Below are 15,489 nucleotides of genomic sequence, written 5' to 3' on the forward strand. Positions count from 1 at the left end.
CGAGCGATGGCAACATTGTATACAAACAGCATTTTTATCTCCAGCGCGTGAGACTGCGTATCAGAAATTCTAAAGATATGCTTAATTTAAAATTATTTTGCGATATTGCTCTTGAACTGAATTTTATGGTTTAAGAGCGAAGAACATGATATTTAATAAATAAATGTAGCGTACAAAATGTTAAAAAAATGCGTCTTTGGACGTAATTTAAAATCTGAAAACTTTCAGATTTTTTTTTTTTTTTTTTTTTTTTTTTTTTTTGTTTATTGTTTTGTTTTGACGGAATTTGGAACAAGCCTGGTTAATTTAGCAATATTACGCTTAACTATCAGTAACGGAATTTAACAGGGTGAAGCTATGTCATTATAATGACAGGTCGTGAAGCTGATTCTCTTTAAATACTAGTTAATCAGTACATTTATGTAATGGTGTGTTGTATAATGATTAGTTAATGGTTTCGTTTTATTACAGGGTGAACCTCTGCCGACACAGCTGACTGTCTTGGATGCCGATTCAGCCTCAGTTAATGTAATTGTAGTAAACATGTCTGACCCACTCGGCCTGTTCCATCTGCGAGATCCTGTAATCTTTCATGGCATCAATGGAACACAGATGCTCATTAATACAGGTTAATCACCTATTAATTATTTTGTGCAAACTTTAGATATCTCTGTTAGTGGTATCATCATTTTATGCCTTGCACATTCTTGAAAAATGAAATGTGACGTATTATAAAGACTTCGCTAATTGGCGTAAATAGAAATGCGGGTAGTTTACTATATTTATTTTCAAGCTATCTGATATTTTATATATTATGTTGCACTTTGGAAAACATGAATGCTTTGATTAATATTGTGACTGTTGTTGCTGTGTTGTCGTCAGCATATTTATCCTTCTCTGTCCTCTTACTCTTTATCATGATTATCATTTTCTTAAAAAAACCAAGTTTATTTAAAGCATTTAAAAATACATAAATGTTTCAATAAATTCGGGGATTAAATTTATTAGTCTAAAAAGCTATTATTTTCGAAGCACGATCTTGCGTCGTCCACTATAAATGCATTATTTCACTTTACTTTAATGCCTGTTGCCAATCCGCATAATGCAAATCATTTATTTTTCACATTCATTCTGACTGTTATCGATCAAAACGTAAGCTATTTAGAAGCAAAAAATGCAGCTACTAAAAATATTATTTTTTACCTCTTAATCTGATTGACTGAAATAAAATGCTTTTAATTTCAGTCAAACATTTTCTAGTCAGTATCGAAAAACAAACATTAAATATTTGTATATAAATATGTTTTATTATATTTTTTCCCTTTCCGAATATGCAGAGGACATAGAACGTGTATCTAAATGTATTTCCATCCGGCATCCTATAAAATGTTTCGCTATTCCAACTAGCATTTCTCTATAAATAACGTTCACTGAGAATTCCTATTAAACTTTAAAAGAGCCTTTTAGGTGGCCGTTAATATCTGAAAAGGTTCAGGTTTCGTTTATTAATGTTCTTTTTTTTGTTGTTGCCATCGTCTTAATTATAATATAGTTAAGTTATCATCATCGTACATTATCCTCATCATCATTTCCATTATTAGACCAAAAGAAACTTTAGCCTCAAATAAGAGATTAGTCTCGAAACGGCAACTTGCGTTGAATCACTATGAACGGAGTATCACTTTTCAAATCGTTGCCACCAAATATTATCGCCCTTTATTATATTTAAAGAAAATAAACAATGAAGAATCTGCATCAGTATAATATGCAGGTTTTTTGCGTCGTGAAAAAACGACTAAAGCCATTAAATTTTGAGTAACGTAGTCCTCCACAGGAACATGTGCACTTCGAAGCCAAAACTTTGAATTTCGGATTTGTTTATTATCTGTCTTGTATATTGTAAACTTTTGATGAATTTTTGATTAACAACTCAACGATTTCAAAGCGGGCAGTGATAACACTGAACGGAAAAAAAAAAAATATTTTTACCTCCAGCGCGCGACACTCTCTGTCGGAAATTCTAAAGATATGCTAGTATTAAATATTCTGAGATTTTCCTCCTGGATCTAATTTTATGTGTAAGCGCCAAGAAAGTGATATTTAATAAAATAACGTAAACACATAAAATACTAATAATCAATATTAATAAAGTCATCTTAGTAATAAACCTGAACATTTATATGATAAAATGAGAAAATAAAAAAAAAATCTGATGTGTACACCACATGACTTCCTTGTACGAAATATTAAATTACACGCATTTTTTCCTGCATTTCATTTAAACCTATTGGATTCAATTAAATCTACTTCGCCGAGAGCGCATAAACTACAATAGAATAAATGCATTCTTTAAAATTGACTCTATTTCTTTACCATAGCGATACTCTGGCGCTAGGCTCACTTAACAGTATTATATTTCGTTCATATTATAACTCAGAATGCACAAAATTTATATCATTTAAAGAATTATCTAATCGTTGTCGCATGTTCTATTCAAATACTATCATAAAGCTAGAACAATGTATAAAAGAAATTAAGCAAACAAGACAAAAAGTAAAATCTTTTCCACAGATAATTGAGTATTTCGCATTCAGTTAATTCCGTTCTTAAAAAAATCAGTTAATTCAGTTAAATTTTAAACATTTATTTCCTCGAAAAAATTCCAGAAAGGATTAAGCGCGATTTAATTCGCAATAATAAATGAAGGCGTTATCTTTGTGGTTGCGAAGCTAAGTTTCTCTAGATTGGCAACAAATCCACTATTCTGCTGTTTCAAATGTTTTCAAATGTTTCAAACAAGCAATGGCCGTCATCCAAAAAATTATTAGGCTTAGCGGCACTTAAACAACTTTTAAATTGTTGATCATTCTAAAAATATTGCATACAGATTTACTAAAGGCATACAAATCTTAACCGGAAGATAAGAACAAAATAATTCAATCATTTTTAAAGCAAAAAATGCACAATTACAAACATATAAGAGTAAAGAAACTGAGATCACTGAGCCAGGTAACAGAGTGGATATATATATAAATATATTTATATACGTTTGGCGCGGCCGATTGCAACCAAAATACGAGGTGCACATCTACATGTTATAGCAGTCCTATATACAAACTTTCAACGTTCTGAGGCTACTCGTTTTTGAGTTATGCGAGATACGTACATACGTTCGTACAGACACCACGAAAAATTCTCTTTAGAATTCATTTTAAAGCAGTTTTATAATCTTTTTGGAGGAAAACAGTCTTTTATTCTGTTCTTACGTACAGATATCACGCAAAAATATCGTTAAAATGCATTCGATAGCGGTCAAACTGGATATTTTCGTTGAAATATGCTGCCTGAAACTTTTCGCGATTACAATACTTTCTTTTTACTGCATACAAGGAAGTAAAAAAATAGAAGACACTTAATGTTTCATCGGGAGTTGTAATCATATAGTGCTATGCTGCTTTTAAAATTCCTGTAATTTCGCTGTTGAATTGTATATCGCTTCGTGAACAAAATTCATGGTTGCGGGCACCTGGGAAGATTCCCTATCCCAATGTAACAAGTAGGTAATTTTTCGAATATTAAGTAGCATACTGAGAGTCTTAAGCAATAGTACTGTAATAGGAAGAATTGTTTTTCGGCAAATCTGTAGCAGTAAATAGCAGTTTGTTGAAAGTTCGTAAAAATGCAATAAGGCGACATATGAAACACATAACTAATGTTGAACCGCTATATCCTGCGTAGTTACTCTGCGATCAGATGTGTAGGCATCAGCGATGGAGTGCAGCAGCTTAGTGGATAGTCAAGAATGTCAGCTGCTTAGTGAATAGTCAGGAATGTCAGCAGCTTAGTGGATAGTCAGAAATGTCAGTAGCTTAGCGGATACTCAAGAATGTCAGCAGCTTAGTGGATAGTCAGGAATGTCAGCAGCTTAGTGGATAGTCAGGAATGTCAGCAGCTTAGTGGATAGTCAGGAGTAGGTGGTAATCTTCACCAAAATCCAGGAGAGAAGCTGATAGGCTAAGGTTCCAGTTTGTGTGCTAGGGAGAGGGGCTGAAGGCTCTTTTCAATCCATACGAATTTAGAGGGGCGGCCGAATAGTAAAGAGGAGGAGGAGTTAATTTAATATCAGAACTTGCTGAACTAGAAAAATATTTTACGATTTTCATAGCATGACTTAAATACATTGAAGAGAATTTGAACTTTAGCTTTTCACTGCTCTACACTAAGATAATATGAGAGACATTTTTTTTTATTGTATGTGAGGTAAATGAGAAGAAAATGATGCCTAACATAAAGTTAAAAGAGAAAAGAATTGGATTAGTAGGAGTGAGTTAGTAGGAGGTTATTGCGAGTTCAACGAGAGCGGAAGACAGTTTAACAAACTCTTTTCGGTGAGCGTTAAAATTTCAGATTAATCGTTAGTCTCGAAGCGGCATTTTGCATCGAATCACTCTAAGCGTCTGTATCACTTTACAACTTGTTGCCACTAAACATTATCGACCTGTATTATATTTAAAGAATGTAAATAATGAACAATCTATTTCTGACACCAGTTGTTACGTTACTTTCTTCCTTCACGTTCGTACGGGGTTCGTAGATTTGGAATGAATAACGACGACACTTGATGAAGTATCGAAACACACTTTATTCAGCCAATATTAATCAGGACAGCTCTAATAATACTTTTTACAGTCATCGATGAATTACTATAAACACGCTGACACGATCAGCGACACAGCCTCCAGGCTATCAGGCTATCACGGTGGAGACAGCTTCACTGCAAAGCACCAAAGTACAGCTCCCGACTCTGCTTGGTCGTTCTCCGAACTCCCCGTACTCTCGGGGCTCTCCACGCTACAACTCGCGATGCATTCGACGACACACAGAGCACGGCTTCCGACTCTTCGGTTCAGTCGTTCTCGGAGCTCAACCCGCTCTCTCGACGATGCACTAACCGCGATAAACTTTCGGTGCACTCGACGACCCACTGGGCACTCGCTGCCCGCCTGTCAACTCGATCCACTCAGCAGGGATTGACTCACTAGACGAGACACCATCTCGATACTAACTCTCTCGCACTCCAGACGAGCCACTCTCACTCGCCATCTCGGTGAAGCACACTCGATACTCACTGACTGCGGACCAGCAGGGTTTATATAGCTTTCAGCTTGTGTTCGAGAACATTCTGGGCTAAACCGATAAGTATTCGTTCCAGAAGATTCTCCATCCGTCCATGGTATATCGCCAATTTTGTATCCAAATGTCGCCAAATGGACGATTTCTCGCCAAATGTGGCAATTCTGCTCTCCCTTGCCATTTTATGGCAACCCTAAAACTGCTTTGTGGGGAGGCCATCTTACCGCTCGTGTACATTTCGTAACAGTATGTTTCTCAGATTGTGAAACAACAACGATACTTAGATCTATCAAATTCTTAATAACGTATTCCCCCACCCGAATATGGGCTCCTGGAAGCCAGAATTTCGAATTTGTTTTATTTTAAATTTCCATATTTTTTAAACTTAAGAAAATTTCTGATTAACAATCGCCACGATTTCAATGCGAGCAGTGCCAATACACTGTAAGAATAAAATGTTTTTATCTTCATGATTTATGGATCTAGGGACTATGGATACAGGGAGATAGTATTTGGTGGCAACAATCTGAAAAGTGGTACGTCGTCAACGCAAAATGTGGTTTCGAGACTAATAGCCCTTCTGAGCTAACGTCCCTTTGGAGCTAACGCCGTATTTCTATGAGCTAACGCCAATAGAAATACGCCAAGAAGTCTCGCAAACGCAAGAAAGGAATATACTTAAAAAATCAATTTCCGTTAATTATTTGTACTTTTTTCAGTTTTTTTAAGTGCCAGTTGCATTTATTGTGATGTTGTATAAAAAATAATTTTTCAAATACATGTCTCGAAAATTTAGTTAAAGGCATTGAATACGCATATTTTCAAATTATATCTGAAAAATTAATATCTTATTTAAAACCAGTAGTAAATACATGTTGATTTTTTATATGAATATCTTCTTTTCACAATTTTTCACGAAACAAATTTTTTCATTTCAATAGCCCTCGTTCCGAAGATGCCTTTTCATTTTCCTGATCCGTCGTATAACGTAACTGTGACCTTTGAAGACACAAGTCTTATAGGTGATGTTGAGGTAATCAAAAATTTTCTCTCTTCATTGAATTTCATGAAAGCTAATAAATAACACTTTAACTAGAATACACTATAATTAAATCATATGCTTCAACAAAATCTGTATAAAAATAACACTGTGGGGAAAATTGCGCGATAGGAGCAGCATCGTAAGACAGAAACAACAAGGTCAAAATCATGCAGTTTCAGAATGAAAAAAACTTCGTGTGCTTAAACTTCAAAATGTAATTTATAAAGCGTTCTGGTGATAAAAAAGCAATACAACATTTAAAAATTATAGGCTATATGCATCTGTGATAATTTTAGGATTAAGTTTTATTTTTGCAAAATTTCGAAGTTGTGAAATTCGGACTTTTAAAACTTGTATTGTGCAAACGTCGACTTAAACCTCTCCTTAGACTTTGGAAAGCTGTTTAAAAGAGTAATCGAATGGAATATTTCTTCGCATACTACAACTGACTATTGTGTTGGAAATTAAGGAGTAGAAAAATAGTGAATAAAAAATGTTATCAAGTCGAACTTTTAAAACACAAAATAGTTACATAAAATATTTCTGTACACACAATGAAAAAATCGTCCAAAATTGTGGGAGCAGCCTCTTATGTTGGCAGAATATATTACAAACTAGTTATCCGAAAATGTTTATTGCTGTCCGCTTGCACAAAAAAGCTGATTTACCCAAAAGGGTTCTTGTCTTCTCCATATTACATGGAGCAGTGGTTGCCAGACCCTATTCCAAAGAGAGGTTGGACATCTATTTTGCACCCTCTTGTTTTGAGCGAAAGCACACCGACGGGGTATCTGGGGAGCTTCCACCCTGTCCCCTTCCAACAATCCACACGAGGGGACTTTCGATTCGCCGCACATTTGGAGAGCCGCCATGCCGCACCGACCAGGGAGGTAGGAAGTTAGATGGAGTGGCCCCAAACCGGTTTTCCCCATATCCTGCTTTGAAGCGCTTTCGATCCCTTCGCTGGTGAACCAAAACATTGGGCAATTTACCATTAAGTTCAATGGGTTTTGACACGATCGGATGTAAATATTTTGTAATTATGTCGTAAATATGCATATAAATGTATATATTTTCTTTTTCTGCAATACTTCAGAGTCAAACTGAATGAAAAGAATACATTTCCAAAGAACATTTTATTCTGAACGGAATTAAATGCTATATTTTTCACAGAACAGCTTGCTTAGAATGGTTTAATTTGAATGAAATATTTTCACAAGTTTTCGTTAATTACATTAGAAAGAAATTTTAAGGTAATTCGATTTTATTCGGTTAAGGATTACAAAAATTAAGATCAAAGTTTATTGTATTATTAATATTAAAATTATGCATTATTTCTCTTCTATTTATAGAGCTTATTCCTAAAATACCTTCTCAAATATGACATGATTTTTTAGCTTCTGAGGCATCTTTTAAATCGAAAAATCTAAGTCAATTTATAATTAATGCTCTATTCGGTCCATTTCAAATTAGAGCACCTTTTATTGTAATAGTGAAATACGTTAAATAGTAGCACTTAACTTTCTCTGAATATTTCTGAAAAAGAACAAAAAAAAAAAAAAAAAAAAAAAAAGGATTTTTTTTAAATATTATTTAAAACTTGTAATTGAGTTATTATAAAATGTAAGGGGAATAATTCTTTTAATTATACTTATCAGATTTTTTTACCCTTAATTTCAACACTACATATCGTAAAACTCTTCTTTACTACTTTCTTAACGTACGCATCTCATAGAGCAGTGCTCCGCAACCGGTGTGCCATGAGTAGGATATAGGTGTGCCGCAATCCAATACATGTATTTGACATTTTGCAATTTTTTATCATGTAATTAATACACAATGACAATTTTTTCCTTAATAATGTCTATTTTAAATGTTTTTATATATTTCACTGTTGTGTGGTTGTGTGTGTGATTGTAAGTGTGTCAGCATTTGAATATAAAACTTTTGTGTTCATTGAAGCAAGCGCAGGTATCACATTGATAATTATTATGATTGCATATAAATAAATATGTTATGGTTTTATAATTGTATATTTTTCAAATTAAAAACAAAACAGTCTGCTTTCCAGTACGAACAATTCTTGCTTAAATAATAAAATTATGCATTATTTATTATTTAAGCAAGAATTTAAATAATTAAGACACAATAACACGCCGAATAAATACTAATTCAGAAGTCAAACAACAAAAATCAGCGTTATACCTACAAAATTTTCACAGGACTAGTTTCGATGGTTTTACCGAACCATCATCTTCAGCTGCAAAACCGCAAATTTTGCAACCATTTGCGGTTTTAGTAGTTATAGTAATGCCTAAATCTAAACAAACATCAGGCCTTGTGGCATCATCTTTGTGGGAAGAGTTAATGGTCATACTTATCTGGGCCACCTCTGGCCATGTTCAAGCGATTGCTCTTGCAGCGTGCTGCTTGCGTATATGAGGTGTGATACAAAAAAAAACGAGACGAGGTAAAATGGGTTTCCTTTAAGTAAGATTTAACTTTACGAAATAAAGAAGTCGCATGGACAACAATATTGGCATTCCCTGTTTCGTGAATCATTTATCACACTACAGGACCCCCAATCCTTAGAACCAGGCGCGGAAGCTCAACCTCCGCTCTGGCCCCTCAGAGAGGGAGGCGCACCGCCCAGGTAGTCATCCGGCACGGCACTGGTCGTTATTTGCTACCTACCAGTCGCACGGGCTGCCCGTCGCAGCGGGTCATTACCCAGCGTACCCGGAGGAAACCCCACGGGCTACTAATTCCACGCCGCGCTAGGACGTGCCAGACCCCGAAGCCGGCCAATGAGTGACCTTTCCCGGAGCCTTCAGAACCACCAAGTTCATAAATTTTATACCCCCGTGGCCGAGACTGCCTAGGTACAGATAATAGCCAGTAGCCTCGCAGAATTCTCTACGTCGACCCCCATGGGGGAGTCGCGTGGTGCCAAATCAGATGAATACGAAGAATACCCCATCACAGTTATAAGGTATTTCTCCCGCCATTCTACCGAGCATACGTAGTGTGGTGGCTTGCACACTGGGTCGGTGTTCTAGAGGTCCGTGGTTTGATACCCGGCGAAGGCGATTGCTAATATTTCGTCTTGCCTACTTCCAAAAAAATGGCTAATGTCTCTACACAGAAATGTTTTTGTTGGTCAGAAACTGCTTGACAGATAGGGCCGTGTGAGCGGTTGCATCATGTTGGTGCAACAGCCATCCATCGTTCCACAACTGTGGCGTTTTTATTTCAGAATTGTTTCACGAATTCGTTTTACTACTTCAATGTAGTAGTACTGATTAACAATCTGACCACTGGAAACCCATCCGCACTGTCTCTTCTCTCTGAAAACCGCTTATGCCATTCAACCACACGTGCATGAGACAAAATTTTCATTCAAACACACGTGCATGAGACAAAATTTCCTCTCCATAAACCTCGGTTAACATTTGAAATACTTCCTCCGTGGCAAATGTTTTAAGTTTCACAAGAAATTTGATGTTGAGTCGCTGTTTGGTTTTTTTATATTACACATTGTTCCGGCAGAATGCAGTTGCACGTGTTCACTCAACGACGCAATACTCCCCCACTGGCATGGTCGATTAAGTCGAAACCGGCCGCAGGGATATAGGTGGTGTGTGGCATGACGCCACCAAAACAGTTGTTGCCAACTCCGCACTGTTTACAAGCTACACACTTAGTCTCGTTTTTTTGTGTGTGTCACACCTCGTATGCAACCCGGAAAGATTCGCGTTTCATTCTTGTACACGAAGACTCGCATGGACGATGTCTGACCACCCCCGTCAATACATCCTTTAGTCCTTTGACTATTAATGGCGTATACATGCCCCACTAAAAGTTTAAAAATTATTACTAGGTTAAAAGGTACTTCGAATCTCCTGAATGTTGAGGATCATGTCCCAATAGTTGAAAAATCAAGACGCCGCTATGCTCGTTGTACACAAATGAACATAGAGAACAGTGGCGTAGCGAGAGGGAGGCAAGGGGGTACAAATAGTACAAATAGGGCACAGCCCCATCCACCTAATCGACAAGATTTTATGACAAACAAGGGCTGCGCCAAGCAAAAACAATATATATATATATATATATATAATACGTATAAAAATACATAATTATACATGAAATTACATATTACATGAAATACATATAAAATACATAATTATAAAAACGCATAAAATACACCACATAACGCACTGAATAAAATTATGTTAAAATTCCATATAAACACCAATATCTCAATTTAAATTATTGTAACACAAAATTTAAAAACAAACTTTTATCAAATAAAAATACCAACATCAGAGCGATTATTATTTGGAAAACACATAAGTTCCCTTGCAAATTTAAATTCTTTTTCAGCACCTGTAAAAATCTTAATAAAATTATATTTTTTTCGTATGTCATAAGTAAGTGTACATTCTTCCACATAGTGCCTTACCGATCCGACAACTCCATAATTATGACAATATTCATTCTCTTGTATGCCAAATCTTTTAAGATACACCGGGAAGCGTCCATGTCCAGTAACAATTTGATTAAAATCCAAATGACAAGAAATACTTTTATTAAACATCGGTTTTAAATAATAGGCATATTCTTTTCTTTTATTCGAGTTATTCCAATTATCATACCACAAATCAATACAATACTGTTTGATTCTAGTAATAAACATTTTTCTTGAAGGCTGGACAACGGAACACTCCCCGAAAACATCCAAAGTCGCCTTTTTGGCCAACACGTCGGCCCTCTCGTTACCTTCAATACCCACATGGGATTTAACCCATCTAAATTTAATATTATGCAAACCTTCAATTTCTTTATATAAGCACTTAATATCAATAACTAAAGAGTTATTACAATCGTAGCTTTTCAAGGCCTGTAATCCAGATAAACAATCACTATAAACTACAATACTATAACTCTTAGATAGGTTTTTCTGAATCCATTTCATAGCAAAATAAATAGCAGCAAGTTCAGCCTGAAACACAGAATTAAATTTTTCTAACTTTATCTTTGAATAATCAATTTTTATACCATAATAGTAAACAACAAAAGATAGGCCAACACTTTCCCCAAACCTAGAACCATCAGTGAAAATATCAAGTTCACCAAAACAATCAAAGTTCATTTCATAATTAATGCTCATTCTCTTGGCTGGATGTATGCAGTAAGGATTAACATTATAAAATGCAGTACAACAAGCTAAATAATCAGCATAATACATAAAATCTCTCTTACATGTAGATAACAAAAATTTATCATAAAAGAGCTTATAAAAAATCGAGAGGGGCGCGTGCCGGCCAATACACAGGCAGTTTCAGTTGGAGTTGTCCTAAAACACCTAGCCAGTGACAGCAGCCAGGGCCGCTGAATCGTCAATAACTTATTCCTGATTCTCAACAACTCCGCCGCTCTGGAGCCCCAACAACCAACTCCGTATAACACAATAGGAACAACAACTACTCTATAAATAGTTCTAATAATATCTCTCTTAAAGTCGATGACACCCGCTGAAAAATTTCTCTTATAAAATAAGAGTATTGAATCTGTTCTCCTTTGAATTTCCTTGAAGTGTGACTCGAAATTCAGTTTATCATTTATAATGACTCCCAAGTATTTGAGTTGTTCGACTCTTTTTAATAATGTTCCCTGGAATCGTAATCTGGGAGGTCTAGTCTTTCTTCCCCCATTTGGGAAAAACAAAAAAGATGTCTTTTGTAAGTTGAAGATGAGTCTTTCTGTTATAGCCCATCTCTCAAGGACATCACACACCAATGTAAATCTTTTTTCTAGTTTTTGAAAAGACACATCCTAAACCACACAAAGTATGTCATCTGCATAACAGATGATTTCAACGCCCTCGGGAAGACTCGTATTCAACAAGTTGTAAATTACTGCACCTCAGAGCAGCGGAGCACTCGAGGATCCCTGTGGGCAACCTTTATAAACTGATTTAACCACTTCAAAATCCCCACCATATGAATAAACAATCTTCCTATTGTGAAAGTAGCTACAAAATATTTTTAATATATTGCAAGGAATCTTAAAATTCACGAGGGTGGAGAGCAGCGATGACCATATAATGGAATCAAAGGCCTTTGAAATATCAAATGAGACAACAGTTACATGATAATCTCTTTTTTCTCAGAAATAATTTATACAAAGCATCATTGTTTGATCTGCCTGCGACAAAGCCAAACTGTCTATCCGAAATAAAATTTTCTCTGTAGAAAAAATGATACAATCTATTGGTGAGAAGTATATCCAGGACCTTACTAAAAAATTTTAACAAGCAAATTGGTCTAACCGCATGTTCATTTTTCGGAATAAATATTATTCTTGATATTTTCCACGCCCTCGGGAAAACCAACAAGCGGAAACATGTATTATATAATAAAACAAAAAACTCTTCATAATACTTATAAAGGCACTTCACAACCACTGCAGAAATGCTGTCCAGTCCAGGAGCACTTTTATTTCTTAGTTTATTAATTACATATCCGATCTCATTAGAAGTAAAAGACAGATCATCAGCACAACAATTTGAAAATTTTAACAATTCATGATCAATAATACCATTCTCAAACTCACCACAGTCAAAATTCTTATTAAAATATTCCTCAATCACCTCAGTGTATTCCTTATGTTCACCCTCATGGACTCTATTTATTATCTGTGGTAGCCAACGCTTTCCCTGGGCAAAACGAAAGTAACAGTAATAACTTATACCTGATTCCCTGGAATCGTAATCTGGGAGGTCTAGTCTTTCTTCCCCGATTTGGGAAAAACAAAAAAGATGTCTTTTGTAAGTTGAAAATGAGTTGAAGATGAGTCATGATATACCTTATTTTCCAAAAAATGTTTAATTTTACTCTCATATTTACTCTTCTTAATCTGCTTTCTATAAAGTGCCATCTCTCTTTTATATAAAACTTTTCTCTTATTTCTTGTTTCTTCATCAATATCTCTGAACTGAAAACTCTTTCCCAATGCTCTCGTCCGTCGCTTCATTTTTTGCAAACTCGTATTCCACCAATAGTTTTTCTTGACCTTATTTCCACGTATAGTCAAGTACCTCTTAGCCCTCTGGACAATCAACCTTTCAAAGTCATCCTCAAAATTCTCCAAATTATTTTCATCATCTATTGATCTCAGTCTATCCGTCATTAATTCCATATCCAGTTTAAGTTTTTACAAAATTTATTTATTTTAACAAGATTTTTTGTAAAAACAGTACTCTCATGTTTCACAGGTTGAACATCTTCAATATCAACAGCAACATATCTATGGTCGCTAAGACTCTCCTCTTCATGTATCTTGAGTTCAATACGAAACGGGGAGAGAGAGGCAGAACTGAGAATCAAGTCTGTCCAACCTTCCCTTACTGCGGAAACAAAAGTTGGTAATGAGTCTGATTGATTATATAAAATAATATTATTCTGTATTAAAAAATCCATGGTTAAAACACTCTTATCATCCACAGTCCTAGAACCCCAATTAAAATGTTTCGAATTAAAATCTCCAGCAATAAAATAAAATGTATACTTGTTCAAAACATCTTCAAGTCTTGTCAAATGTAAATTCAAGTTTTCCGCAGGGAAGAAGTATACCGACACAACACCTACAAGTTCTCCATTCTCAAGGAGATGGCTACTATCTCATTTGTTTTATAATCTATAATAAATTCAATCTCTTCTTTGGTAACAATTATGGCAGATCTTCCCCTTACATCATGCACCGCTCTCCAACCCTTTTTTAAATGTAGGATTTCTGTATTTACATAATACGGCTCCTGGACAATTATCAAGTCAAACTTCTGTTCCAAAATATCCTCAACAGCAGCCAACTGGCAAGCTGCCACCGCACAGTGATTCAAGTTTATATTTAGCACTTTCATAATCAAGGGAACAGTACAATAGCTAATAATAAAAAACAAAAAATTATACACCATAAGATAATGATCAGTATAAAATATAATAAAACAGCCCAATCGCAGTTCTAACCCTTAAAACCCAAAATAAATCATTCCACTAAACGTATATGTTCTGAAATAAATCTAACTTCACGTTTGTATAGTTCACAATCTCGTGATAAAACATGGTGATAAACATCCAAATGAGTACCATATTTCGAGTTAGAGTTCTTACAGTTTACACAAATCTCTACATCCATTTTACATTTTTTAAATTCATGTGGTTCAGAACATCTAAAACATACAATTTCATTTTTACAATTTTTGGTAGTATGTCCGAATCGAAAGCAACGCAGACACCTCTTCGGATTAAGATAGAGCTTATCCGAATATGCCTTCCAACCTATACGAACTCTGCAGTCTTCCAGGACAACACCTTGACATCGAGGGTCTACACGGAAAACGCGATGAGAAATCTCGTCGGACTCTTTACATTTTTGTCTAAAGAGAGGACGAACACAACTTCCATCACAAACGCACGCCTCCTTCATTTTATCCATAATCTCCTTATCATCTATTAAATTGCATACGCCATATACAATAATCTTCGGTTGCTTAAACCTTTTCTTCCTTGTATAATGTTTATCCCTTAAATTTATTCTGGATTCAATAACATTTTGTACCGTGTCTACTTCTCTGCTATCTTTAAACCTCATCACCAAATCACCATTCTTTCTCGTATGGGAGCTCATTATTATTTTTATATCAACATCCTCTGGTCTAACATTAGCAATTAACTCCTCATATACATCGTTTTGCTATCTGTATGGTGAATACAGATAGCAAAACGCCATTCGCAGCTGGTTTAACTATTAATTCATTTTCTCTCCAATCATTTACATCCAATACTTTATTCTTTCTATCCCTCATTTCACATGTATCTCGATCTTTCTGCAAAATAACCTTAATTTCATCTATATCCTGTTTAATATCAAATAAAATATTGGTTCTTGATTGCACCATGTCCTCTTCAATAGTCTTTAAATACTGTGAGACAAGCAAATCCATCTATACCTCTAGCTAGGCCATCGGTAATTTCCCGTCGGTCTCGTCTAGCTTTTAACTTGTCTACAAAATCATATAATGATCTAACAACGAGTACACTCTCAATTTTTCCTTCATCGTTAGGTCTATCATTACCACAGTCCATAATTTCTTTTATTTCATCCGAACTCTCCAAAGTCTCTCCCTCAGCTTCCACAAGTTTACTCTCCCTATTACTCTTCAGTTGACTCATCACAAAAATCACGAAAAGTCGCAGTTATATTATTCACTAATATAACTGCGACGGGGCCGTATTAAAATTTTCAGAATA

At 35.3% G+C, this 15,489-nt stretch overlaps 1 protein-coding gene across 1 annotated transcript in view; it reads left to right on the top strand.

Annotated features, from left to right (window-relative positions):
• Positions 1 to 15,489, top strand: part of LOC118190652 (proto-oncogene tyrosine-protein kinase receptor Ret-like) — a 169,918-nt gene that overhangs the window by 72,009 nt on the left and 82,420 nt on the right. Inside the window, exons 5-6 of the mRNA XM_085826739.1 lie at positions 472 to 628; positions 6,075 to 6,166. Of these exons, the coding sequence (XP_085682865.1) occupies positions 472 to 628; positions 6,075 to 6,166 (249 nt within the window). The remainder of the gene's footprint in view (positions 1 to 471; positions 629 to 6,074; positions 6,167 to 15,489) is intronic.

The sequence above is a fragment of the Stegodyphus dumicola genome, chromosome 11 (assembly GCF_044657685.1).
Source record: "Stegodyphus dumicola isolate Sdum_Otavi_A_Nest chromosome 11, ASM4465768v1".
Classification (NCBI taxonomy): domain Eukaryota; kingdom Metazoa; phylum Arthropoda; class Arachnida; order Araneae; family Eresidae; genus Stegodyphus; species Stegodyphus dumicola.